This window comes from Tachysurus fulvidraco, chromosome 15 (assembly GCF_022655615.1).
Source record: "Tachysurus fulvidraco isolate hzauxx_2018 chromosome 15, HZAU_PFXX_2.0, whole genome shotgun sequence".
Taxonomy (NCBI): domain Eukaryota; kingdom Metazoa; phylum Chordata; class Actinopteri; order Siluriformes; family Bagridae; genus Tachysurus; species Tachysurus fulvidraco.
Window position 1 is genome coordinate 16493247 of NC_062532.1, and position 27609 is coordinate 16520855.

Genomic DNA, 27609 nt, shown 5'->3' on the forward strand with positions numbered 1-27609 from the left:
TACGAGCAAGGTCACGGAACGGATTAAACTCGTATCTCGAGGTATTATGTATTTCCTTTGACCCGTATACAAAAAAAAAAAAAACACAAAAAAATATTGCTATTTGTTTCAGATGGTAAATTGGGCTCCCTTAGTTGTTATGTTGCAGTGAGTAATTGTGTCGAAGGGCTTTCACTCTGGTTCGCATGAAAAATTGGTAATGTAAAAGCTGTCGTGTTGATCTCATGACCATTCATGAATGTGAACACAACTCGTACTCTGGTTTGCACTTGTACAGAAATGAAAGAAAGTACATCAATCGTGTGTTTTAGCTGATGATGACATGCAGTTGATTGACCAGATCTGTCACATTTTCTGGCTTCTTGGCTAGATATCAGGTGTGCAAAATATGTTTCTGTGACAAAGTATTTATTTAACATTTAGGAAGGGTCTCCAGTGCCAAAGGAACAGTTTAGGGCTGCTATAATGGAAGTAATAACAGGAACAACCTCTTTCTGAAAGGTACCACAACATTAAATAAAAATTAATCAAAACTGATGTGTCATTTTTTAATAAATGAAAAGTGCCTAGCACTGAAAAATTGCAGTGGTATAAGAGAAGTAAAAGAAAGATGAAGCATACTGTTTTAGGAACTTCGGGATCGATTCAGTAACTCTGCTTTAAGTCCCACTATGTTGTTGTTATCATATTTTAAATAAATTATTATAAATAACATAAAAAATATAACATCATCACATGACAAACAGATGTGTTTCCAGTAACATTGACACATGGCTAAACATACCAACACATTCGCATACAAATCGGCAACATGGCAACATAATACTGACGTTTTGATAAGTCATACGTCTGTAAATTTTACTTTACATCACTCTATTTTTCAACATACATTCATTTTTTATTCTCAACCATGTTAATTATTTTATTTTTGTAGACAATTACAAAAATACAGGAATTTGCTATTTGCTATCACAAATTAACTGCAATATGTAGAAGGGCTTGCTTGAGATTTGATCCAAGACGTGTTCATGATCACAACACGCATTCAGCCAAAACCCTCTTCCATTCACGTGCCTCAAACATGAGCACAGATATTACAGAAAGTAATAATGTGTGTATTTACTGATTCATTAAAAAAATCTTTTTTTTTTTGGTCAATTTAAGCAGTTTTGAAATAAATACCAAAATAAGTCATCAAAAAAAGTGAAATCCTAGGGTCCTGAGGGGGACTGATTACTACAGTACAACCTCCACATTCTGTCGGTTTTTAAAACTGTCTCTGTTACCAAACCAGATGTATGGTATCACACAGAAAAAAAAACAAACTGTGATAGTTTTTGCCTCAACACCCACCCATACCTTGAACACACTTCATCATAATGAGCTACATCCACAACTACTGATGATGATTATTGTAGAACTGTAAAACTCTAAACACCCACAAAGTGGATACAGAAACTGAGTGATGAGGATCGCCAAAACGTCAACCCACAGCATGCTATTAACATCTCCAGCTTTGTTCATTGTGTATAAATCGTCTACTCAGATTGTGGTCTGCTCACTGTATAGCGCACAATAGCCCGAGTAAAAACCACCAGCTGCTGTAACTGCATGACTGATGTGCGTGCTACCGAAATGTTAGGTCACACTCTTCGTCTCTGTATGTGGATACTAATCAGATATATTTAGAGCCCTCTTCTTCTCCTTCTGCATTGTTCCAGTTGTTGACTTTGAGCAAAAGCCAGTATCTAATCATTACGCTGCTGTAAATATGGTCTAACTAGGACAAAGTACTGGCAGTAGAAAGCCTCTGGAAAAATCCTGCACTCCTTTAAAACATAAAGTAGGAGGGACAAAAGCACAGCAAATGAGAAAAGATGTACTTTTCTTACTAGGAAGATTAGGACTGACTCTATGGATGGAAATTCATTTCATTTCTTTTTGTCCTTCTGGACTTAATGTCTTATATTTGACATTGAATTTGTCATGTGACATACTGTAAGAGACCAACGTGGCGCCTAACAGTGTCGAAGTGAGATGGACTTCATATTCATAAAGGGAAGCCTTAGAGACACTTAGCAGGCTCGTGAAGTTCAAAGGATTTCTTTATATTGACACTCGGCAATTACACACAGATGGATAAAGGGCGCAATCCTTTGTTTGCTTCAGAACTTCCTAATACTTTCATGCTGAATCAGGGTTGTTCCTACATGGTTCAGATAAAACTGCCATTCCAAAAGAAATGGAAATGATTATACAATTAATTCACCACAAAAATCCACAGATGTTATTGCCTCGTGGCCAGCACGCACAAAACACAACCATGACGTTACATATTTATACATATTTAAAACATGAACAAGCGACACTTTAGGAATGCATTGCAATGATCAACTATACACAATCCTGACTTCATTATCAGCTCAAAAGAGATTAACTGATACCATAACACTGCTAAATTCTAAGCCTGATTGGCCAGAAGCCGTTAATATCACACAGTACAGTATATACCTCAACAGTTCCTGCTGCGATGGCAAATCAGAGTTATATTTATTTTTATAGATGCATTTTAATCATGTTTTATTCTAATAACAACATAAACAACGTAAACAATGTCAATTTGTATGGTGGTTGCTCCTCGTAAACCAAATAAAAATGTCAAAACTGGGACATTTTCTGAGAGGAGATGATGCCATTTATTCAGTATTATATAGAGTATATATAGTAGTATATAGAGTTATATATATAGTAGTATATAGAGTATAGAGTCTCCAGGATCAGAGCTTCAGTCAAAATCAAAGCTGTATCCTTAAGATTTGGGACACATGCTACATACAGCCCGTCGGCTATTATTTTTCTATTACGCTGATTATTTTTGAGCCTTACAGCTTTTATCTCTAAAATTATGTTATCTTTATTAACATATAAAGGAACATGCAACTTAAACAGTAAAGTTAGCAAGCAAGTTATTTAACTCCCTTTTTCTGATAAACACTATAATTATTTGCGTTTTACATTTATGATGGATGGATGGATGGATGGATGGATGGATGGATGGATAGATAGATAGATAGATAGATAGATAGATAGATAGATAGATAGATAGATAGATAGATAGATAGATAGATAGATAGATAGATAGATAGATAGATAGATTTTTGAATCTGTATGTATTGTTATGTATTGAATACCAGGTCCACCAAGCTGCCACTAACGGGCCCCTGAGCAAGGCGCATAACCCTGAATTGTTCAGATGTATAAATTAAAATAAAATGTAAGACTCTCTGGATAAGGGTGTATGATAAATGTTATAATTTTTTTAATGTTGCTGCTGTTTTCTGGCTTTAGTTTGCACTCTTAACCCCTTACAATCACAGCTTTGTATTCAGGTATCAGTCCTAAAGTATACTATTCAATAGCTAGTGAAATTAATAGAAAAAGCGAGTAATTACAAGAATGAGGAATGTACTTTGGAGCCATCAGGAACTCTTTGGAGTTTAACAGCTTAACTTGGGTATTTTAAAGACACTCCTTGAACCATAAGGGCCTCTTGTAACAGTTAGAGGTTTTACACTGTTGCTGCCACGTAAACCCCCTACAGGTCAGCATGCTGATTGAAAGTTATTGACCCAAGACCCAGTGCAGCTTGGTGGGATGACCATATGACAGTCCTCGGAGAGAGATTGGTTACACAATGCTGCTTGTGTCATCAATGGTCGCTGTGTGTGGGTGAAACTACAGTGAAGTCTCTGATTTGGAGAACTACTGTCGATTCTTCCTCATTTCCTTGTAAACCAGTGTGTGAAAGTGTGTAAAGTCAGAATGTGCTAACATTTAATCTTGGATTCAGAGTGGAACATCTAGTCTGCAGGAGATGTTAAGATTGTTATCCATGTTCTGGTAGAATAACACCCACAACTGGTAAGGCTGTTTCCTGGTTGTTCCTTCGTCCTCTAGACATAACACAACCTTTATCATGGTTCACAGACAAACGTATGAATTTAAACAGGGCTGGTTCAGATCGGATTAACTGAAACTAGTACGACCGAACTGCTGTAGAATGTAGAAAATGAGTACTAAACAATTCTTTTAAAATGTTTTTGATATTAATTTCTATAAAACTAATTTAATACAGATTCTGGCCTGGTCTATGTATATTTGGTACTTCGCAGAATGATATCAACAGACAAAAAAAAAAGTGGGACTGACTGTCTTGTACACTCACCTTATCACATTTGACTGGGACATTTTCGGACAAGCAGGTGAAATCAAACTTTTGCTCGTCTGATCTAATTTGAACATGAAAGATTAACCCTTGTATGTTGTTCGGATCTGTGGGACCCATATTCATAAACATCAATAGTTTTGAAAAACTTTGCTTCCTTGTAAATTTGTTGATTTTTTTCCACTCATAACTTGATTAAATTTGATTTTCTTTTTTTTATTATTATTTTTTTTTACATTTTATTAAAAAACAACAAAAAAACGAGTAGCACTTTAATTAAAAAATGTGATGTAATAAAGGTGCAAATGTAATAAAGGGCAAATACTAACCATATATGCTGTTTATATTGCTTGTAATTGGGATGAAGTAAACATCTGCAGAGTATTTTAACATAAAATTTTTGATTGTGTTGAATTAAAAACACAACAATGCAGCGGGTCCAGCAGACCCACGAACACTGAACAACATACAAGGGTTAGATTACCTTCTTATCAAAGGATATTTGGAACAGATTCAAAGCCACATTTGTTGTGCCTGTTCTCAAATAGGATTAAGAGCAAATATCTAGACATGAGATTTGGTCAAATTAAATTTCATTTGAATTTGTCCCCTAAATTATATGGCAGTGGAAATTTGTGACAAGAATTGCATAGGCAAAAAAAGATCAAATTTTCTTTGTTTAAAAATCGCAAAGTTCATGTTGATATCCATGTTGGTGTTTAACCGAGTATTTTATGCACCTAGGTTATTATTATTATATTATTATTATTATTATTATTAAACCTTGAGTTTTATGATTTGCAATTCTTACACTTTAAAATAAATTTGAAAAAGAAATTATATTTGAGCATAACAGTCACAATCACCTCTATATTATTATTATTGCGGTCTTTATCTGTAACTATTATTAATTTAATAAGTTTATTGCACAGACAATACATTGCACATACACTTCCATAGCCACCATGTTCACCTGTTAATGACGTAAAATGTAAATGTAAAAAAACTCTAAGTTCACCAATAGGATGATGTCATCAATATACCTAAAAAAAATCTCTTGAATACTTCTGCAACAATTCAAAAATCTGAAAACGGGAATCAAGCTTATAGGCTTAACTGAAAAATAACCACAATGCCAAATATATCTGCTGAACAATAAACATGTTAAAAAGAGTCTATCATATTTTCAAAACAGAACCTTTAAGATTTTCTTGAGCAATATGAACCGGTTCAGAGTGTGTAAATATATATGTAAAACCTCTAGCTACCAACTGAGCATTGACTGACCAGATACGTCCATGGACGTCCATTTAAACCAGACATGCATGAACTGCTCCATAAATTATGTCGTTATTGATTCATTTTAATGACAGCCTGGTGTATGTTGAACTGATTGTTAAAGCTATGCCATGTTTTGGTATGTTTAGTTTGACTAGTTTGGGGAAGTCGTGGCCTAATGGTTAGAGTGTTTAACTCCTAACCGTAAGGTTGTGGGTTCGAGTCTCGGGCTGGCAATACCACGACTGAGGTGCCCTTGAGCAAGGCACTGAAACCCCACCCCCACCCCACCACCACCTCCACCACTACCACCAAATTGCATGTGACTTTGAAATGCATTAAACATTCATGAGGGCTGTAGAACACCTAGATGAAAAGTGCTGAACAAAACCGAATATCGCTACTAGGTAGTTATGAGCCGGGAACGAGCCGGACAAACATTTGTTGCATATGTGTGAAAAGCAGCAGCTCAGTGTGGGAGAGTAAACTCTGTCTTCCATTACAACGGTCTTCCCATGTTGTGCTTCAGACCTACCAGCTGAAAGTTTTATTATGACAGATGTGTGGAGTTGGGGGTGAAGGAAACTAAGTATTGTGAGACAGAAGGAAAAAAAGGAGAAACAGTGAGAGAGAAAGGGTAGAGAAAAAGTCAGGGTTTTATATAGATGAACATTTTGTTCTGTAAACACCGAAAGTAACACACAGGAAATTCCGGCTGCTGTTTGTTTCTCCAGTGAACAAGTGCTGATCAAGGATCAGTTCTGCCTGTAATGCACGTGTGAGGATAAAGGGCTAATGCGGCAACTGATGTGAGCAGCTTCTGGATGAGAACATGTCCTCGGGTCACTGTTTCCACTGACCAACACGCAAATAAAACAACAGCCGTTGCTGTCCAAAGACTTCACCAATTCCTGATATTGCACTGAAGTCATTTATAAATTATTTTTGGAAGGAAACAGTAAGACAAACCATTGATGTTATCTTATGTAATGAAAATTCCTATTCATTTTAGGCCAAGATATTGTTAAACCAAATGATATGGGGCAAAGTATTACTTAAAAAAAGTCAGGTGTTTCTCATGTTTTTCACCTTTCATGCTGTGTTTTCACCAGATACAAAACATGCTAAACAGAAAACCTGCAACTTTAAAAAACAACAACAACAACAACACATAATTCACCTTGTTCTATTTCTGAACATCAGATTTTGTTTTATAAGACGTTTTTTTTTATTACCCCATATACAAGACAGATGATTCCACGTTTGTCAAAGGTGCATCCTCTGTTCATTTAAATCTGAAAAACACCCAGTGATTACAACACTGTGAAAAACACCCAGTGATTACAACACTGTGAAAAGCACCCAGTGAGTGGCTTACAATGTATTATAATCTTTACTAAAACAGGTTCCCCAATGTTTTTTTGGCTAGTTGAGGGTTTGTTAGTTCCTAAAGAGATTCTGGTCATTCCTTTCTCTCACTGGGAGTTATGCATTATGGTTCAACACAGAACCTTTAAGATTTTCTTGAGAAATCTGAACCGGTTCAATGTGCAAATATATATGTAAAACCCGTAGATACCCAGTAAGCATTGACCAGATACATAAATGGCGTAAATATCTGACCAGATACGTAACCTGACATGCATGAACTGCTCCATAAATTAGTCTGTCGTTATTGATTTGTTTTAAAGACAGCCTGGTGCATGTTGAACTCATTTTTAAAGCTACTGCATGTTTTGGTATGTTTAGTTTGACTCCATTAAATGTTTCATTTAAATTAAGTCCCATTCCCAATATCAAAGATGAAAAAAATGACTTTTTTATGTCTTTTAAATAAATTTGTGCTAACTGCACTTTAAAAAGCTTCATCATAACGACCGGTTGTGAGTATTTGTGAACCCATTAAACAGGGTTTTGGGAAAAGCAAGTAAAAACAGTGTTTCAAAAGCAATAACTCAGGTCCTTTAAAGACTGGAAGCCACCACAAACAACCGGAAGTTTAAGTCACAGCTGCTCACCAGACAAAAAAGATGCATGCACTTGGAAAATGATGGCATGGTTTTGACACTGGGAACATTTCCATTTCAGAGAGACCCATTTTTATACATCTGAGCAATTAAGGGTTAGGGGGCCTTGCTCAGGGGCCCAGCAGTGGCAGCTTGGTGGACATGGGATTCAAACTCATAACCTTCTGATTGGTAGTCCAGCACCATAACCACTTAGCTACCATATCACCCAACAAACATTGTGTGTGTGTGTGTGTGTGTGTGTGTGTGTGTGTGTGTGTGTGTGTGTGTGTGTTTTTCAGTCTAGACTAAACTAAACCAATAAGTCCTACAAACATAGCCTACTTACACACATCCAATTATTGGCACAAGTCACAGTATGAGGTGTCGGATGCAGTTTAAACCCTAAGAAGAGAGAAGTCCCCTCCCCCTATATCCCCCTTCCTGCCACATCTGGTTCCACTCAAACTTTTGGACTTTTAGTGGCATTCCTTCGCATCGGTAAAGCCAGATACAAGTTTACGCCACTGTCTACAAAGCTTAAAGCTTCTAATACACATCACAGTTTGCAGTGCATGTCCATGCCCTGTGGTTATATTAAAGGGGGAAAATCCCATGCATGCTTGCTGATTTCTTTAAAACAAAAGCTTCTCACCTGTGAGGGCAATTTTCGGTCCCAGGCATAAAAGCAATAAATATAAAGTGCATCTGCAAATGTGAAACACATCCCTCCGTGCGCTTTTCGTCTTTTCCTGATCATGCATACCAGCAGATTTCGCGGAAAAATGAGAAAGTAAGAGTTTCCTCCGCAGAGCCGGAGAAGTGGATCGAGATGGAGCGCGCGTGCGTGTGTGTTTGGTCTGGAGTGCAGTTTCTGCTCGGTCTGAATGAGGCTGAACCGCTGTGCCGATTTAATGGTTGCCAGATTACTACATGATCCCCAAAATAAACAACGTTCAGGTTACGCTCGAAAGCAGGGAACAAATGTGTGTTTCGTCTTATGTTCTTAACACATTATGCGCTATCGAAAAAACAACACATTATATTATTCATGCATTAATTCATTCATCCATTCATCTACACTACTTAATCCTGATTAAAATCGCAAGGCACAAAAAATAGGATGCTACTTCAGCGCAGAACGTCTTAGGACTTTAAAACACCAATCTGGCAACGTTGCGCACGCGCGCGCACGAACCGAGCAAGGCACGCAATTACAGAAACAATCTCAGCAACCGGGATGTAGTTTTAAATCGTATGAAAACCTTAAAGCAACCTAATCATTACGTTACCAAATGGTGGCTCAAGCACTATATGAAGTTCATAAATTGTTCTACTGATTTTTACGACAGTATCCCGTGTGCATCAGGACGATGACTCGTTTTATTGATTCGACTCTTTAGAACCACCCGTTTAAGGGAACCGAGCTCGATTCCCAGCCAGAAACAGAGCAGCTGCAGCCGATACTGCCCACGTCACCAACACAGAGTGAACTCAGACGAGGCAAATACGAGCCAAAGAACAGCTTAAAAATATCAGCAAACACGTTTATCAAAGAACCAGAACAGAAAACCTCAAAAAAGACACATTAACGCGCGTTTGGGATTTCAGAGAAAATTGAATCACCCCCAAAATCACGCGCGCGCGCAACCAGACCCTGTGGTGAAGTTCCACATCTTTGTTGTTCCATGTGTTAATAGAATTAGACTAATATTGCTAACCTTAACACATAACACATATAACTGCATGCATATATATATATATATATATATATATATATATATATATATATATATATATATATATATATATATATATATATATACGGTATACAGTAAATTAAAGGTTTAAAAGTAATTATAGGTCCTTGGTTTTATATGAATGTTAGACCTGCTAATTACAGGCCCGGAAGCATTTACTACAAACAGACACCTGAGAAGGATTTTACTTGGAGACTTTTACTTTTCTGCAAGAGAAGCCAAAAAAAAAGACATCTGAAAGGATATAATTGTAAATAATGTATGAAAGGAAATAAATAAAATGATATAATACAGATATCTACCATACCTGGCACATAAAATCATTTTATTGATGGCCCCAGCCATGAAAAGTGGGATAACAAGTGTGGGAGAAAACACTTTTTTGCCAGGAATAAAATTTTCAATTTGAGAATTTTTTTTCCCAATAGATGAGCTATTAAGCTTTAATGTTGCACATACAATGAACCCTTTAAATCAATTTACAAAAGCACTTGTGAAACATAAAATTGGTTTCTGCCCTAACATTGTACGGTTTAATTTATGCACCATTTACTTCCTTTGCCAGACTGAATTTCTGCCCTCTTTTTTTCCTTTTCTCTCTGTATGTGTATATAATTAAGGTCTTTAGTGCTTTTGTCTGAGCATGCAGTGAATCTCAGTCAACATCTCCTGGATGTGTTCATTATACACACCCTGTTTTATGGTAATTAACATACATAATTTTGTGGGACCAGAACTATATGTTGAAACCAGTGGCATTGCCAATAAGTTTTACAGTGTACAATCTGAGCAAGCTAGAAATGGTGTTGATTGTAAACATCAGTTTTAGCAGAGCATGCTTGAGATCATTCCAAATAAATTAACTTTGAAGACCTGCAAAATAAATATACTCAATTCAAGCAAGACACTGGAATAGTGGCGAACAGTGCAAAGAGGAGATTCCTTGTTCAATTATTGGGAAAGCACCGATAGTGCTATTCTACCTAGATGCATTTTGCTATAATGGTTTATAGGTGAATGCCATTAAAATACAGTAGTTATTCTGACTTCTCTTTTAGCAGATTAGCCTTGATCAATTTTCTTTTTTATAAACACAGCTCTGACAGCAGTTCCAATTCCTCAATTTTCTTGTCAATACAAGTACCTAATGTCTTATTAACTTTAAGAAGAATAAAAAGAGAGAAAGAAAGGCTGATAAGAGCACTGATTATAGCTAAAATAATGTGTAAAAAACAGGAACTAACTTATTTCAGGAACATTCCACACCATTAAATGTACTTTTAAGAGAAAAAGTAAATTTGGTCCCTAAATAAAATTCAAATTGCAATCAAGGATAGATTGCTGAGATAAACAAATGAATAAAACTTTTCTTGGAAACTTTTCTTGGAAAATAAGCCTCTTTTCTAAGCCATAGCGTTCACTGAATGGTTTGGTTTGATGAATATGAATGTTAAAAGAAAAGAAGAAAAAAAGCAAAATAAATGAAGCTCACACTAGACAGAAAGTTTTTTAACCAACAGTATTTAATGATCATTGCCATTTCTGCCCTGTACCCGTCATTAACTATCCCCCTCCCTCCAAAAAGTCCTCTTTCCCACAAAGTAGACAATCAGGACCAGGAATCAGCTATTTAAACAGACCTAAATAAATATGAGCGTGTGTGGGTGCAGGTGTATGCGCATGTGTATGTAGGTGCGTGAGAGAAACATTAAAATCGTGGGAGGGAAAAAAAAAAAAAAAAACCTGAAATCTCAGATAAACAAAACAAAAAAAGTTGTTGTTAACTGTTCCAATTGTATAAAAAAAAAAAAAAAAAAAAAAAAAACATACTTGGGGCCATTAGTTAGTAACGCTACTCTAAAACAATAGCTTTTCTTAAAAATGTCTTTGCATCAAAACCATTTTAAAACAATTAGAAAAATCTCAAGTTAAACAGCACCACCTACTGGCAGAGCCCTGCTTTGGTCACGGAGAAGGAGGAGAGGGTGGAAGAAAGTGAGACTAACACAAGGGTCTCTCTCTCCCCCTCTGTCTCTCTCTCTCAAAACAACAATAAAAAAGAAGCTGTAAGACTTCATTACAATTCCCAAAGAGCAAAAAAAAACAAAACTTTTTGTTCTAGCACTAAATATCAGTTTGAACAATGGAGAATTTGATATGGCTAAATGTGGTCTATTGATATTGACATAAGCTCACCAGCAAAATTCCTTAGGTCAGAGGTTGTGAAGCAGGAATTGGGCACAGGGAAGGAGAAGAAACTCAATTGCGATATCTTACACAGAAGAGACTGTAGTACGAGTAAGGGGGTTCTCCAACATCATCTCCTAGCTCCTAGGCCTTCACAGAAACTAAAGAGAACTTTCTTTATGAATATGCCTGTGCTTGGATGTTTTTAATGTGTGTGTAGTGGGGAGCAGGGCATGGTTCAGTCCATTTTATCTGTCCAAGAACTTTCAAATCTGTCCCCCATTCAATGCAGTATTATTTTTAGCATGACCTGGCCTCAGGAATTTTCTCTCTCCCTTACATTAATGATGCCTTTTTTAATCCTCCCCTCCCCATACAAGATTTGCAATGCTGGGGAGAGAAAGATGGGTACAGAGGGATGAACACTGCTCCAGCATTCCATCCATCCCTCTTTCCCCTTCCTCCTGCTCTGTCTTTCGCTCTCTGTATACTTAGAGGCAGGTCCTCCACCTTGGGCACTGCAGAGCCGCATACAGCAAATACAAAGCCCGGCTCTCTCTGCTCCAGTCAGACAGGTATGGATGAGTGGGGCTCTCAGTTTGAGGCGCTGCTATTGGACGAGCTGGAGGTGGAGGCGACAGCCGTGCTGGCGTTGCCCGTGGTGGCCACGGACTTGCGGATGTGAGGAAGCAGGAAGGGGTCACTGGCCAGCTGATGGACATCAATACGGTCCTCCTTACGGTATACCAAACACCGACGAATGAAAGCCTGCAGTGGTGGGAACGAATTTTATATAAATAACCTTGGTTAATTAATTTAAAGATTAAACTGTCTATAATTGAAGCTAAAGTTAGGGATCGGGATCATTTACTACTGATAGGAGTTAAAAAGGCACAGCACCTTAGCTTCAGGTGAAACTCCAGGTTTGGGAGGGAACTGCACCTCTGTGGCTTTGAGAATAGTGTTCTCCTGTAGAATATCCTGCTGCGACTGATTATGACCAAACGGCTAGAATAGAGATGGAAAAACATGATTAGAGACTAGAGAGTGAATAGAGATATGAATAAACAGAGAAAGGAAAACCATGATTACTAGGATAGATAGGATAGAATAGGACAGTCTTTGTACTTTTTTAGGAATGATGTGAATGTGTGCTACCTTTTTCCCATAGAGGCACTGGTAGAAGATCACTCCAACTGACCACACATCCACTTTGTTGGAGATCTTGGGTGGCTCTTTCCCTACCACAAAGCATTCTGGAGGCAGGTACCTACAAGAAGGAGCAGGAATTAAAAACTAGTATAGTACGTATTTGTGCCAGAAATTCAACACTGATTCTGATCTACAGCAATCCTACTTAAATATGCACTGAACAAATGCTTGTGGTGGCCCAAGTAAACATGCAGGCATACCAGTAAGTCCCAGCTCCTTGCGATGTAAGCTCCATGCCGTCTACGCCGTAGTTGTCGTCATCCATGATCTTAGACAAACCGAAGTCAGTGATTTTTATCTCCCCACATGCTGTGCCGTTCACCAGCAGGATGTTACCTAGATGCAACCACCAGAAAAACAGTCACCCAGGGAGAAGGACAGTGATTTATGACAAGTCCGCCAAATCGACAAACCGTTTCTTCAGCTAAATTGACACTGAGCTCCATTTTAAGACATTAAGAAGTCCACGATGAGTGTTCTGCTGCCATCTACGGGTTTTTACTAAGACATGCATATCCATAAATCCATGCAGTGTAACGGATTTATAGTTGTCATGATTGTGAAACCTCAGCTAATAGTTTTCTTTTTACATTTTAATTCTCACACACACACACACACCTGGCGCTGCTAGTCGTAATCTACTTCAAAATACGACTATAGCTACAGACACACAAAAAAAATACTACCTATCTTGAACCTTTCAAGGACATGTACTATGACCTAGATACACAACAGCTGTAACTAGTGCCTCTTTGGTCTTACCAGGTTTAAGATCGTAATGAATAATCGGTGGGCGGATTTCGTTCAGATATTTCAGGGCGTTGACGACCTGCATAATGATGGACCGGCCCTCTTTTTCAGACATTAACTTGTGTTGCTTCAGGTAGAAATCCAGATCATTGCCTTCACAATATTCCAGCACGGTACAGAATCTGCAAACAACACACAATCTTTTTCTGGTCCAATAGTGCCAATTGTTTCTCTTTGCTTGTTTTACAGGTGATGCTTGTGTCAGTTTACAGCATGCATTTAAAATCAGCTCCATCACAAAATAGACCAAAACGGTTGCTGTATGTGTGCGTGTGTGTGTGTGTGTCAGTTACTGTGTCCCTTACGAGTCAGTGTCCAGAGAGAAGTAGTCGTAAAGTTTGACTATTCTGGGATGATCAAGTTCCTTATGGATGCGATACTCTCGGCAGGCATGTCTGAAACAAGAATTATAACAGCATTTACTCTGTCATACAGATGTAAAAACCCAAGCAGTGTGTGTTTCTGCACAGTAGACGATCACGTTTTCATACATCTGACAAGTCAAATCATGGACATTAATATTTAAACCTCTCCTAGCTTTTAATTTTCCCCATTCCATAGAGTGTGTCAGTAGTGACATCTTTTTGCTAATGTACCCGACAAGTAATAAAGTGCACTGTAATAAAGTGCACTGGCTGTAGACATAACTGCTTATGACAGTGCAATACATCTATAAACAGGACAAAGACACATGGCCACAACCTCTAGTAGCACTCAACTCAAGGTGGGAATCATATCATCTTCAGTTTTGCTTCTCAACAAGCAATATAGCTTAAGTGCAATCAAATAAATTGACTCTACTGAGGTATGGTATTTCTCACCCTGTTCAACCTACTGAATTCATGTAAATTAGCTAGATCAGGGGAAAACAATACATAGCGGGCATATTTACTCCTGGTCAAAGACACGACTCTAGAGCGAAAGGTCACTGCTTAACTATTTTAGAATATACATTAACTACTTTAAGGAACATACATGGCTTTATATCTAGTTTTTACTAAACAAAAAGCTTCACAGAGGTGAAATGGTCGTAAATGATTATAAAATGTCGTACTTGTGGTAGTTTTCCTTCTTCTCGTCTCTCCAGTTCTTATTGAGCTGATGAATTTTCACAGCCACGTACCGCTGTTCTGTCAAGTCAAAGGCCTGGAGGAGAGAAGAAAGGTGGCAGAAATTAAAAGAGAAAGACCAATATGTTATCTAAAATAAAACATTGCCTAAACTCTCTGAATAACACTGAGCATTTACGCCAAAAAACTTATCTTGAACGATGAACAAATGATTAATGCATTAGCTAGCCTTTCCTTAATTACAGGAAGCTCCAGTGTACAGCGCTGCCCAATGTAAGTGACAATTAAAAGTGCTAGCTTAAAGTAATGTAGCAATATGGGAGCTCTCCTACCTTGTAGACTTCACTAAAACCACCTCGGCCCAGCAGGTGAAGGAGCAGGTAGCGGTCGTTCAGTGTGGGGTGATCTTTGAACCTGAAAAACGGAATCCAAACTTACATTACAACTTGGCAACTTTTCTCTACATTTCTCTCATTTCTACACCTGAGCAGTTGAGGGTTAAGGACCTTGAGTGTGGTCCTAACATTCAAACTCTCACAACCTTCTGATCAGTAGTCAATGCCTTAACCACCGAGCTACTGCTTTACCACAAAACAAATATTTTAAACGAATGTTCCAGCATGTTCCAGCAAAAACCTGTACGCCATTTAACACGTCTCTAGCAAATTAGCGAGTAGCAGAAACGGAATTTCTGACATTCTTCCCTGAACTGAGAAAACAAACAAACAAAAACATAAAACCTCTTTACTTATAACTCAGAAAGAAGAATCATCACTGAACCTTTCATTATACTCAAGTGCAATAAAATGATGTATGGCTACTCTCCTAGACAGAATCAAGGTAGAAAATAAGAATATAAAAATAGAATAAGAATAAAATCAATGAAGACTATTAGGAAGTAATGATGAGTAATGTGCAATTGTGTCCTTATGCAATTGTGCATTCAAACACTGCAGCCTTGCATGTGTGCGTGTTCACAGTTCTAGGGATTATGAGGGAATTGGTTTACCTGAGCAGAGGAGGTCGAACATATTTAACCCTCTGGGGTCTGACCATTTTGGGACACTGGCAGAGGTTCTGACATGCTCTTACATTTGGTCTTTTTTCAGTTATTTCAAAACATACTAATGGCTAATATCACATAACATTGTATTCAGCACAAACTGTGCTACAATATTATGCAAGTAAAATGTATGTACATGTTTGTATTTTTAAGTAAATGATGTTTATGCGTGGGTAGTAAAAAAAAAAAAGAAAAAGAAAAGATGCTGAAATAAGGCCAAGAAACACATACTAAACATTTGTTCACACACAAAGTTTACCCACTCATTCACATGAAACAATACATTGATTTAACTTTTGTAAGACAGTTTTTGTTGTGTAAAGACAATATACAAGGGAGGGTCAATGGTCATGAATATTGATGATTCACACCTGAGGAGGCCCAACCCCCTAATGGCTTAGTCTGGATTGTCTTGACAAAAGAATGGATGTGGGGAGATTTAAAGAGAAAATCTTTTGCTTGTAGTGTAATAAAATAGTGTACAATGAAGTACAAAAGACTTAAGATTATTTATATCTGTACTTGACAAAATAAGACTTATTTTACCAATGTTAAAAAAAAACATGAACAATACAATAGAGTCAAGAGTCAAGAATTGTATGCAATGATTCAAAATGTCAGCTGTAAATGTACAGTTTGGTGTGCATCTAAAAATACATTACATACAAATTAAATATTTATATAAATATAAATTTGTTAAATGTTGTCATGCCATTGTTCAAAACAGTTCCTATTTAACTGAACACACAAGGGAACATTACATGTTTTGCATTTCCAAGGTGTGTCCTGTCTTTTACCATGCACTGTCTTGCAGCGCACACATTTATTCTTTATTGTTCTCGCAGGCGCGTTTTTGGCGCTTTTTTCTTCTTCAACGTGAAATGCACTTAAAATACTCCGTCATTCATAATCCTACACACACATGTAATACATCAATCAAAACTGTGAAGTGTCTACTTTTATTTGACTGCCTTCATAATAACAACAAAACGCTGTGCTTTTGGCAAATAAAGAAAATAACCAGGGTGTGCATTCAGACATCTGTCTCCTTGACCATCTTCCTGAAACACGTTACAAACATGAACTGATAACTCCGCCAATACTTATCACACGAACATGATACATACATCTAATGAAAGCCTGAAATGTCTACTTTTAATTGAGGTAATTATAATCAAAAGCAAATATTGTCTTTTTGTGTAATTTGTATGATTACACGAGTGAATGAATCTGTTAAAACTTTGTGCTTCTTATAGCATTGTTTGGGGGCGTTGATCTTGTTTGCATAGCCCGCTCAGGTCATTTTCATATGAATGGAGTGCGCGCGGTAGGTGGGATCACATTAGCGCTAATGAGGTTGAGCCAGAAAAACTGTACCTCTCTTTACTTACATACAGATTACACAAAAAGACAATATTTGCTTTCGATTTTAATTACCTCATTTAAAAGTAGACATTTCAGGCTTTCATTAGACATATGTATCATGTTCGTGTGATAAGTATTGGCGGGGTTATCAGTTCATGTTTGTAATGTGTTTCATGAAGATGGTCAAGGAGACAGAGATGTCTGAATGCACACCCTGGTTATTTTGGAGTATTTTAAGTGCATTTCACGTTGAAGAGGAAAAAAGCGCCAAAAACGCGCCGGCGAGCCCGTCGACCCCAGAGGGTTAAGGGCAGTTTGTTGGGAGAGAAATCAGTAGTGATTTTTTTTATTCTTCTTCTTCTTTAGTAAAATGTTTTAGTAAACTAAGAGCTGGTAAGCTGCTGCTAACGATTGTAAGCAGCAGTAATGATTGTGCCTAGAAGCTTTAGAAAGACCACTGGCAAATAATTGTGCAGTTTTTAATCCACAGTAACCTTTAACATGTTTGATAGAATTCCATAACAGCTTTTAAACATCTGTTATATGCAACTTTCTAGTAAACAGTGGAAAATCATCAAACCAAAAACTGAAGCAGTAAAACAGCAGAAAGAAGGAGACCTACTGGGAGTTATCTTCGTTGTGTATTCTCTTAAGCTCTCGGATGTGAAGATTACGCACTCGTTCCAGCCTCTCCAATTCAACTTGGATCTCGGCTTCCTCCTACGCAGTGCACACAATTTTTGAGGCTCAACGCATACAGTCATAATGAAACACACCGAACACAGAACGCCACATCTGTCCCAACAGCTTATGAATAATAAAAGAGAGAAAATGAAAATCTGTCTTCATACCTTCTTTAAGTGGCCAAGCCTCAATTTGAAAATCTCTTCTTGCTCATGATATTCTGCTAATGATAACCTATTGCACAGGAAATAATAATGCAAAACGTTAGAAAGAAAATCTCTCAATAATGCAACTGGCATGTAGAGCTTTGAACCATCTTGCTTTCTCTGTACTCACATCTCGTTCTCTGCTCCGTTGCTCTTGTTTTTCCGTTTATTGGGTTCTAGGTTGGGCGGGGGAGTCTGGGCAGCATTGGGTGGCTTCTTCTTAGCCAGGAGCTTCCTCTGTCTCTCAATGTCCTCTCTCTGAGAGTTTACTCGCTCCTGCTGCCTACAAACATAGAGGAAAAACAGAAACTATTAATGATGACTGCAGCACTCTATGCTCAGATCGAGAAGATTTTTTTTAAAAAAGGTACGTGATTCTCTTGCCTGGGCTTTTTTTAAATCTGTGCCACAGGCCATGTCTTATCTGAAGCTACTTACAGGATTCACATTATATTGTTCCGTCAGTAGAAAATGTTTTTAAACGGTAGAATAAAGTGTTTTATGTCTTGTATTATCTGATACAAGACGACAAAAAAAAAAAAAAAAGGATCAATCTCCCATATATTTAACCTCCAATGTTTAGTCATTATATGGCCAGGGTCTGCAAAGAGCTTCCAAAAGCATGCATGGAAACCAAAAGGTATTGATCAGGAGAGGAGTATAAAATGATGCACCATGGAACAGTGAAACAAACAGGGAAAACACAGCAACATCACCAAATACAGGATGTATTTCACTACTTCACTACTAAATTCACTTCCTCTTACTGGTCTAGGTCTTACTTGATTAAATTCTGAAAGGCATATCCATCGGTCCACTGCTCCGTGAAGGAAGCGCCGTGTCGCACTGTAGTGAAATGGCCCAGTCGGAGACGGTCCTGCATGCTCTTGTCCCTGCATGCCATCTTCTCCTGCTTTGACTGAGCACACAACGTTCTATTAATATAGGCTTCACTTAATTACCTTTTACCTACACACGTAGTAAAGAGGTGTCCGTACTTTCTCAATGAGCAGCTTCTTGCTCATAGTCACACACTTGTTGAGGCGTTCCTTACAGCGCTCCAGCATTCTCTGCTGCTCATCGATCTGTCTGCGCAGGTCACAGTTCACCTGCAACACATTCAAAAATTAATGTTCCATCATGCGTCATATCAGACAATTGTTGGTAATAATCAAGACTGTTTTGATGTACAGGAACAATTAAGAAATCTTGGCTCCAAGCTGTCTAAAAATGGCTGCTGTTAAAAAGCTATATGGTACATAGCCCAAAGGTACAGAGAGAGCTTGACTGAAAGACACAGGAGAGGACATGTCACAAAAGCATCAGTTGGCTCTGAATTTACGGTTTAACGATCCATGGATGTTGGAATGTTTTAGATGTGCCTTTCAAACAAACATATACTGTCCAATAAAGTCTTTAGCAGTACAATCTAGTTCCTGAAGGATAATGCATAATGAAACATGAATATCTCCTCTGTGAAAACGGCTAGGGATTTTCACAAGAAAACTGACTGCACGATCACTTATTATAATGCACCCTTAATTCTAAATAACGTATTACCTTCATATAGACTGTCAGAAATTAAAGTGTATAGTTGCAAGCAAATTCTCAGAAATGTCTGTTCAGGACAGCATTAAAAACGTTTATAACTGTAGGGGGAAAAAAAAAGATTTTTGAATAGCATCCGAAAGGCTCAAATTGCCCAGGCTTCCTATGCCATCTAAATCTGTGCTGCTCCCACAAATCTTACCCTGAGCAAATCATCAATGCGTCCCTCTTTTTTCTCCAGGTCTGAACTCTTACTGTTCTCCAGCGCAGCCAGCTTTTCCAGCGTCATGTCCGACTGACGGAGAACAAACAGAAACTTTCAAAAATGCCTCCTTGCATGTACTGTGTTAACACCTGTGTTATTTATAGCACACACAGTAAGTAGTAAGTGTGTGAACCTATGGTACCTGTGTTGCCCGGTGCTGCGCATGTGTGAAGGCTGGTTTAAGGGGGCATGATGAGTGGGAGTGGTCTGTATTGGAATTAATAGAGGATGGACTTCCTTGCTGCACCTGTCAATCAGAAAACAAGAAACCTTCATACCGTCGTTCATTCACTAAATTCCAGGACATTATATACACCATTCCAGGGTACATGAACACAAGCTGTACCATCAAAGGCCTAGTTCTAATCAAGATTTAATCCTAATAGCTGGACAAGGAACACAGCCAGAGCAGCAGAGAAACATGACGAAGTGGTTACAGGAGTGCAGAAGAAAAGAGAAATAAAGGAAGGAGAGAGCGAGAGCAGGTGACTCACTGCAGCAGGAGGGTTGGAGAGAGAGTGCTGCGGGGAGGAGCGCACCACAGGAGGAATACCACGTGCCGGACTAGTGCCAGTACCACTACCCCCCGCAAACTAGACACACAGACAGAAAGAGAATGGTTAGCGTAAAGGATGAGAGATTAGTATAATTATCAGTGTGGTTAACAGAAAACAGACCTCATCACAGTGTAGTGCATTATGATCTGCAACGCTCAAACCAAAATGACTCCATCGGTTTTCACTCGGGTGGCAATGCCATATGTTGCCGTTTAGCTCACTGGCACTCGTCTATTCATAGGATTGCTGGACCACTTGCTAATGCAACCTAGCTGCAACCATTTTACTGGGCTTATCCTGAGGGACTCTCTAACCTTGCAAAGCAGATCTGAGGCGAACGCACAGTCACTATCTGTAGCTTGCTTTTCAAACTGTCAAAACACATTTCATTCTCAAGGGCATTTGTCACAGACTATTTTTCAACTAGTTATCACACAGAAGCAGAAGCCAGCCTGGAATCCACAATAAATAGAGTACAGTGTGCCGCTATAAGCAGCTATTTGCACATGACTAAAGAAATGGAGTACTACAGCGAGAAACAGTGTCTGAAACTGTGAGAGATTACTTTCACTTGTTGCATAGTATTTATAATCTGTTGTAGCCACAGCAGCTGTTTATCTTACTTTATTGCTGCCATTTTGTCAGCCGTGCATCATCCATCGTTAACATGTAGATGATGAAAATGAGCTTGAAATAATCTACAATGTTTGCAACAACCTGTGTTCTTATCATAGTAATGAAATCATAATCACTGTTGCATAAAGAAAAAAGTATCAAATTTCCAAAAAGTCTTATTGTAGTTTAGTCGCATTTATCGACCAGTGGCATTGTGGGAATCGACCTGCAAGCTATTCAAGATGGGACGCACGTGCACTTATGCCACACTCAGCAAAAAGAAACGATCCAACACCCACTTCAATGCAGCTTAACAAAATAAATAAATAAATGAATGAATTAATAAACAAACAAAAAAAACAAAAACACCTTGTACCAAAGTTAGCTGTGACATAAGAAATGATGCACTACAATGTTGAAATTCTTCACAACATGAGTATGACTTGTAAGGTTTTATGATGCAAATCTATTCCTGTTTCAGGTCAGAAATGAATCACTACATGTACACATTTAACCTCTTAGTACTCACCTCAAAATAATCACTGATTTTGTGTCCTCTGCATCCTGCTTTGGCTGGGGGAGAAGAAAACAAAACAAAAATGTGCAGTTCGAACGTCTATTAAATAATCTACTGATTCCACAGAAATACAGTTAAGTAATGCTATCTAACAACTACATACACATCCTGCTTTACATATAGGGGGGGTACCAAAAAAAACTTGAACAAGTAGGAGAGAAAGTGAAAAAATGTGTAAGAGAAAAACTTTCAAAAGCAGCTACCTTGGCTGTCAAAGGGGTCTCCTTTCCTCTTGCGGGTCCTCTGGTCATTTGGCTTCTTCTCAGGTGTCTGTGTGAGACACAGGGGGACACAGTGAGACAGACAGACAGACACAGAGCGCGCGAGAGAGACAGACAGACACAGAGCGCGCGAGAGAGACAGACAGACAGACAGACACAGAGAGTGTGTGAGAGAGACTGAGACTGAGACACAGAGCAAGAGACTGACAGAGAGAGAGACACAGACAAAAAATTAATATGATTTCAAGGAAACATCTAGAATTAGAGGAAATGAGGAATGAAGTGGAGACGCTAGGCCAAGACTTCTCACACACCCTTCAGACCAAACACCATCCTGCTTTCTAAAACTAAACAAATCAGTACAGTTCTGCTATGATTCTTCTGCTATCACACACACACACACACACACACACAGTATCGACTAATGTACAAAAAACAACTCTTCATGCAAGTAAAAAAAAAAAAAAAAAAAAAAAGTACGTTTTAAAAAGTTGAAAACTGAGCTGCGAGTATTTTACCCGGAACACTTGATAGAAGTGTTCAGTGAAAAATTTGATTAAGAGTTCAATGGTGTAGGAATGAAGAAACTAGTAAATCAAAAAAATTTCCACACTGAATTCACGGCTTCAGGCTGGGACTGGGCCGCGTCTGTATTTCATCTAGGCAAGACTGTGTCAAGACATGCTGAATCAAGTAAAAATGCAACGAAACAGAAAAATGACATCCACATATTAAATAGATGAAAAGCAATGTGGTGAGTGGTGCATTCCCCTATGGAACAGTTTCTCAATTTCACTCATAAATAAAAGGAGCATTAAATAGCACCCAAAAAAAAAAAAAAAAAAGCAGCTTGTCGTATTACTGAGGACCTTCAAAGTCCCGTAGACTCTCCGATTACAAAGAAACGTCACCGGAGACTCCTTCCAAGTGTTAAATAAATGTACAATCAATGATTATATATGTTTATTATAGATTTGTAAATTCGTATATTACTGAGCTTAGATTATTATTATTGCATCCTGCAAATGGGTCCCTGTGAATTAGCTGTTTGACAAGAACACATGCCTTAATTTAAACCTGTGATTTGTCTTGCAGCCACCACTACTGTCAGAGCTGCTGTTATAGACAAACCTGCACCTTCTGCCCAAGCAGCACTGTGGGGGAAGCTATATTAAGCAAGCACAGAAGGTAGCAGGAAACGTATGCATACGATCCTGCACAAACATCAGAAAGCTGAATTTAGGTATTGATTTAAGTTCTGGCTGAATTCAGCTAAAGTACTTGCAGAGTATGGTGTGTGTGTGTGTGTGTGTGTGTGAGTGTGTGTGTGTGTGTGTGTGACTAACCTCAAGCTCTTTGTCACTTAGAGAGCCCACGCTACACAGACTATGATTAGATGACTCGTTGTGCCCGGAACCCTACGGAAAAAAAAAAATAACAGCAAATAAATAAACGAGTACAGAGCTTTAAATGTTAAGACATGAGATCTGCCATGAAGTGCACATCCTGTTTACGAGTGTACAGCTCTGCTGCGACACCAAGGCGGCCTTTGGATCAACCAAACGCTGCTATTCATTACCCCCTGACATTTTTCCATCCCGTCGAGCCAGAGGACCGCAATGCCAACAGACTTCAAGGTTGCACAGAGAGACAACAGGATGGGGATGGGGTGCTGTGGAAGTTTTTATATATATATATAACTCGTATCTCTCGGGCCACTTCAGTCTCCGTGGAAAAAACCTGCATTATTCACAATCACAGGACAACCTTCTCTGACACACCTGACACACACTGCAAAAGAGACTTGTGTTTCCTTTGAAATTCTTCCGCAGCCCCTGCATAATGCGTCACAGTTTACTCATCATTGTGAGATGTGGTTTAGTTAAAAAGAACAAAAAAAGAAACTAAAAAAAAATTCAACATGACTACACACCAAACACTACACCTGGTGACTCAAATGAAGCAATCTAAAGTGAATCCCACATAGTTGGTATTGGGCGATATGATGGTGTCATACAGACAGTGGGATTTCACAAAATGACGACACCTCCATCTATATTTTTATAACACTGACCAGCTAAGTTGTGGACAATATTAATCACATGTGATCTGGCAAAAACGTTCATTGGCTTAAAGTTTGGCAGGACATACACTGCACTCCAGCCAACCAGGACATGATCTGGATTCGGCATTATTCAAATACATATTAATGAAGACCAATATGACTAACACCAGTTGTCAATCCAGCTCTAGAGTTGTAGACTTTGGTATTAAATATCTAAAAGTGCAAGATGTCAGTGTGTGCACAGATTTCTCAGGTTACAGAATTTTTTTTTTACATTTCACCTAAAATTAATGTGCCAAACATGACATCAGCAACACGTATCAATGGGTTCTCTCAATGATGGAAAAAGTTATTTAATTATATTTATTTTAGATAACATGCTGTCTGTCTCTCCTACATTTTATATACGTGTCAAATATCATCCAACCCCTAATTCAAGCACTCTCAAGGAATGACTGTCAGCAAGATTTTGCTGATAAAGGAGCAAACTTCAGATCCGGGATGATTTGGGCTCTGTGTAAGGACAATCACAACAGTCATTTCAGTCCAAATCTGTCTCAGTACTTAGTATCAGTTCTGTGTGTCTCTGGTGTCTAGTGTTCACTGCAATCTTAACATTGTTAAGCATGTTTGTGACTAAATATCACTGATGCATATCTGCAATTACCAACAAAGGCAAATCTGGCCTAAGACTATGCTTATGTTTTAGAAACAGACGTAACATTACAAGATTAAATTAGGGAGCTGCTTATATAGAGGGATTAAGACAAGAGTGATTTGAAGTTGGTGTAGACTGTAGTGATTTGTATTAGTATAAACGAAAAGGGGAAAGCAAAAAAGATGATGGAAGGGGATCAGAAAGATCAGAGGAGTGTGTTGGCACTTCAGACCTTGGCAACTCCAACCCCAGTGAATCGAGCCTCGAGCAGCTCCTGCCTCCGAGGATCCAAGCTGTGCAGTTCCTCCATCATGACTGCAAAAGAGAGAGAGAGGTTTGCATCTCATTATGTAGCCATAGTGATGCTGGGAGGTTTGATACCACAGTAATGTCTGTGTGACATGTTGAGTCATGGGCCACTGATGCATCTTATTTTCGAGACCTTTCTGAGACTTGATGAGTCTATCTGATTGCTTGTTCACTGATCCACAGGCATGAACACGACCCACAGACCTTCTGAGACTTCCAGCATCGTAAATCAGGTGGTCACATGACTCCACATGACACGTACTCAAAGAACACACTCGTTAAATCTGTGTTGTATGATCTACTAAAACAATTAGACCCCAAAAGCTCAGCACATCATCTCCCAACTTGATCACACTGATCTACAAGGCCAGTTTAGCTGTGCTGGACCTGAACAACTTCAATGGGACAGCAGCAGGTCTGGCGAGGTGGCTGAAGGAAAAATCCAAAAACAAAACACAATGCAATCCAATAACTAACCAGCCACACAAGCTAAAATACACCAGCTAATCAATCAAGCAACAAGGCTAGTTACCGAAATATTCAATCATTAAGGATGCAATAAAGTTATTACTTTCCAATTTAACCGAAATTCAAAATATAAAACGCATATTAAGGCATCAACCACATAATAGAATCTCTTAGCTTGTGTTTTTTTGTTTTGTTTTAGAGATTTACGAAACGACCAAAACAGACGGTATCTAGCTAAATGCCATGCAAGCTAGTTAGCCAAAGCTAGTAGACAAACTGTTACTTTAGGAAAGGCTTCATGTAACGTTTAATGTATTAAAAAAAACTATATCTTAAGGAGGGTGGGGATATATATAAAATAATAAGAAAATGTTTTAACAAAATTAGTATTGTTAAGACACTTAACTAGCACGTTAGCTGGAGCTAACCTGATCTGACCCATGGGGTTTGGCACCTCCATCAAGACATTGTTTGCTCTGTAGCAGACTCTGCTGCTATTAAATCCGGCACAGTTAACAAGCTAATTAGATTCCTCCCAAGTTTTGACAGTCAGCAAATAATTATAAAGCAGCACAAAATTAAAGTTTTACCTGAGCTGTCGATGTTCTCGACTTGTGATGATTTTTTTTCTTGGTTTAATTTGTGACTGCTCCCCCCCTCTTTGTCACCACACACCTCGTCCTCAGTTAGTTAGACATTCTCGAACTAGGCCTCAAATCCTCGAGTCTCGCCTGAGCTCAGTATACGGCGCAAGGCGCGTGGTTTTCGGCTTCCAAGCCCGAGCGTTAAACGGTGGCTGCGGTACCTCCAGACACGAGGCCTCGGTGTGGTGAACCGTTCCTTTCGGCCTGCTTAAAGACAGTCTATCAACTAATCAGGCTCTCTAGACTCCTTTCTTCTTACAAAGCAATGGCATGCTGCCTACACAGCGATTTCCACCGAGCGACGGTCAAAGCGCATCGAACATGGCTCCTCTCTGAGCGATTTAAATCTCGAATCTTTTCTCGGATGTTTTGTTTTCGATGCTGGTCAGCAGAACCGAACCGGGTTAAACGTCTGAAATAATCAAAACTGTGCGTACAATCATGTTCCGTCTGCACATCTCCGCAGAACAAAAACCGCGTGAATGAAAAGTGAAGCTGTTCCCGGAGGATCAGTTAAATCCGGATCGATTCGGTTCGGTTCTCATTTTTCGCAATGTAAACAATAATCGGTAAAATCTCATATTTTCTCGTGAGACTGTGCAAGATTTTCGGGCTTTCGGCCACGCCCCATTTCTACATTCCACACGTTCCGTAGATTGTTTTATTTCACTTAACAAATGCCTTAATTGATTCGATTCATTCGTATCTTTAATACGCATCTATCACCTGGTAATGTAAATAGTGTTCCTTTTAAAATACATACTTCAAGGTACATAATTGAATCTTATATATTACTCATGCACCTACACATTTACAAACGTCTCTAAAACAGGGGTTTAACAATAACATTTTTGTTTACACAGGTCAAAATATGCAACAAGTGATTTTTTTTACCTTCTATTACATGGGTGATTAATTCATTAGCACTTAATTTGTGGCTCTAAATAAGATAGCGGTTATGTTGTGGTGTGGTGCCTCATATTAGTACTTTTGAGTATCACCAGATTCTGAACAGATTAGACACAAATGTTGAACTTGAAACAGAAAATAATCGTTGATTCATTTTTTAAATATTCTGTCGTATATAGAAAATATTCTATTTAAAAATAATAATAAAAATAAGCATTGTTAATAAACAAGCCTCAACTAACTAATCAATAGAGTGCACAAAGTTGTGAAGTTTTTTCTCTCCTACCCTACGAAGTGTGACGTTATCAACTCTAACAAAAGCCTTGATGGGATTTCTTCTCAGGATCTCTGTCTACTCGGAAGAACTGGAGAAATGGCGCATTATGTGAAAGTTCAGATCACGTGTTGTGATGCAGCTCATTGTAAAATGATTCGTTTTATCCAGATGATGCACATTCAGTTCATATACTGTAGTTATGTGAAAAGCAACAAGTAAACAACAATTGTAGTTCTAGAATTTATCCTAAAATAAATTCTATAAGAATTCTGAATGAAGATATGATAATTATGCCTAAAATGGTGTTAGTAGATCAGACTGTATAAACATCTTACTTGCTGTTTAACTGCAGATCTTTCGATCTCATTAAATGTTACAAAAATAAGTCACAAGGCAGCCAGTTAATGCACAAGTCAAACAATTCTGACACAAAAGGGTTCTACTAGAAAACCATACCTATATCGTTAATAACATGACTACACTACAAAGAATGCAAAAGTATTGCAAACCACAATTGTCACTATTGCTAAGGTCTCTTCTAATGTATAAACCGACACATTAGCAGTGATCATATTTCCTGTTTAGAGACGCTTAAACACCGGCATATTTGTTAAACATAACACCCTTTTT

At 38.3% G+C, this 27609-nt stretch overlaps 2 protein-coding genes and 1 long non-coding RNA gene across 4 annotated transcripts in view; 1 reads left to right on the top strand and 2 right to left on the bottom strand.

The window, feature by feature from the left end:
• mrc2 (mannose receptor, C type 2) overlaps positions 1-8439 on the bottom strand; it is a 39811-nt gene extending 31372 nt beyond the window's left edge. The window contains exon 1 of one of the 2 annotated variants that reach the window (XM_027138963.2): positions 8165-8439. In XM_027138963.2, coding sequence (XP_026994764.1) covers positions 8165-8273 — 109 coding nt within the window. In that variant the 5' untranslated portion in view covers positions 8274-8439. The remainder of the gene's footprint in view (positions 1-8164) is intronic. The other variant, XM_027138964.2, reaches the window with a different exon arrangement.
• Positions 3737-17814, top strand: LOC125138623. Its single transcript, XR_007137876.1, has 2 exons — positions 3737-3921; positions 17534-17814. It is a non-coding gene; the product is annotated as an uncharacterized LOC125138623 (long non-coding RNA).
• On the bottom strand, positions 10774-26418 carry tlk2 (tousled-like kinase 2). Its single transcript, XM_027138967.2, has 21 exons — positions 25740-26418; positions 24605-24687; positions 22996-23067; positions 21632-21698; positions 21381-21424; positions 20174-20272; positions 19822-19926; positions 19617-19709; positions 18865-18975; positions 18649-18785; positions 17997-18149; positions 17828-17894; positions 17599-17696; positions 14881-14962; positions 14533-14624; positions 13784-13873; positions 13431-13600; positions 12869-13004; positions 12615-12726; positions 12357-12464; positions 10774-12224 (listed from the first exon to the last, which is right to left on the bottom strand). Exons 2-21 carry the CDS (start codon positions 24683-24685, stop codon positions 12051-12053), a joined length of 2091 nt encoding a protein of 696 aa, XP_026994768.1. The 5' UTR covers positions 24686-24687; positions 25740-26418; the 3' UTR covers positions 10774-12050.
• Positions 26419-27609: the final 1191 nt, after the last annotated feature.

What these genes read in the sequence shown, in the direction of transcription:
- tlk2 (XM_027138967.2), bottom strand. Translation starts at nt 24,685, where the DNA reads ATGATGGAGGAACTGCACAGCTTGGATCCTCGGAGGCAGGAGCTGCTC. An exon ending in GCCTTTCAGAATTTAATCAA is followed by an intron (nt 18,150 to 18,648) that starts GTAAGACCTAGA and finishes CTATGTTTGTAG; the next exon opens with GCAGCAGGAGCGAGTAAACT. An exon ending in CAAGGAGCTGGGACTTACTG is followed by an intron (nt 12,727 to 12,868) that starts GTATGCCTGCAT and finishes TCCTTCTTGTAG; the next exon opens with GTACCTGCCTCCAGAATGCT.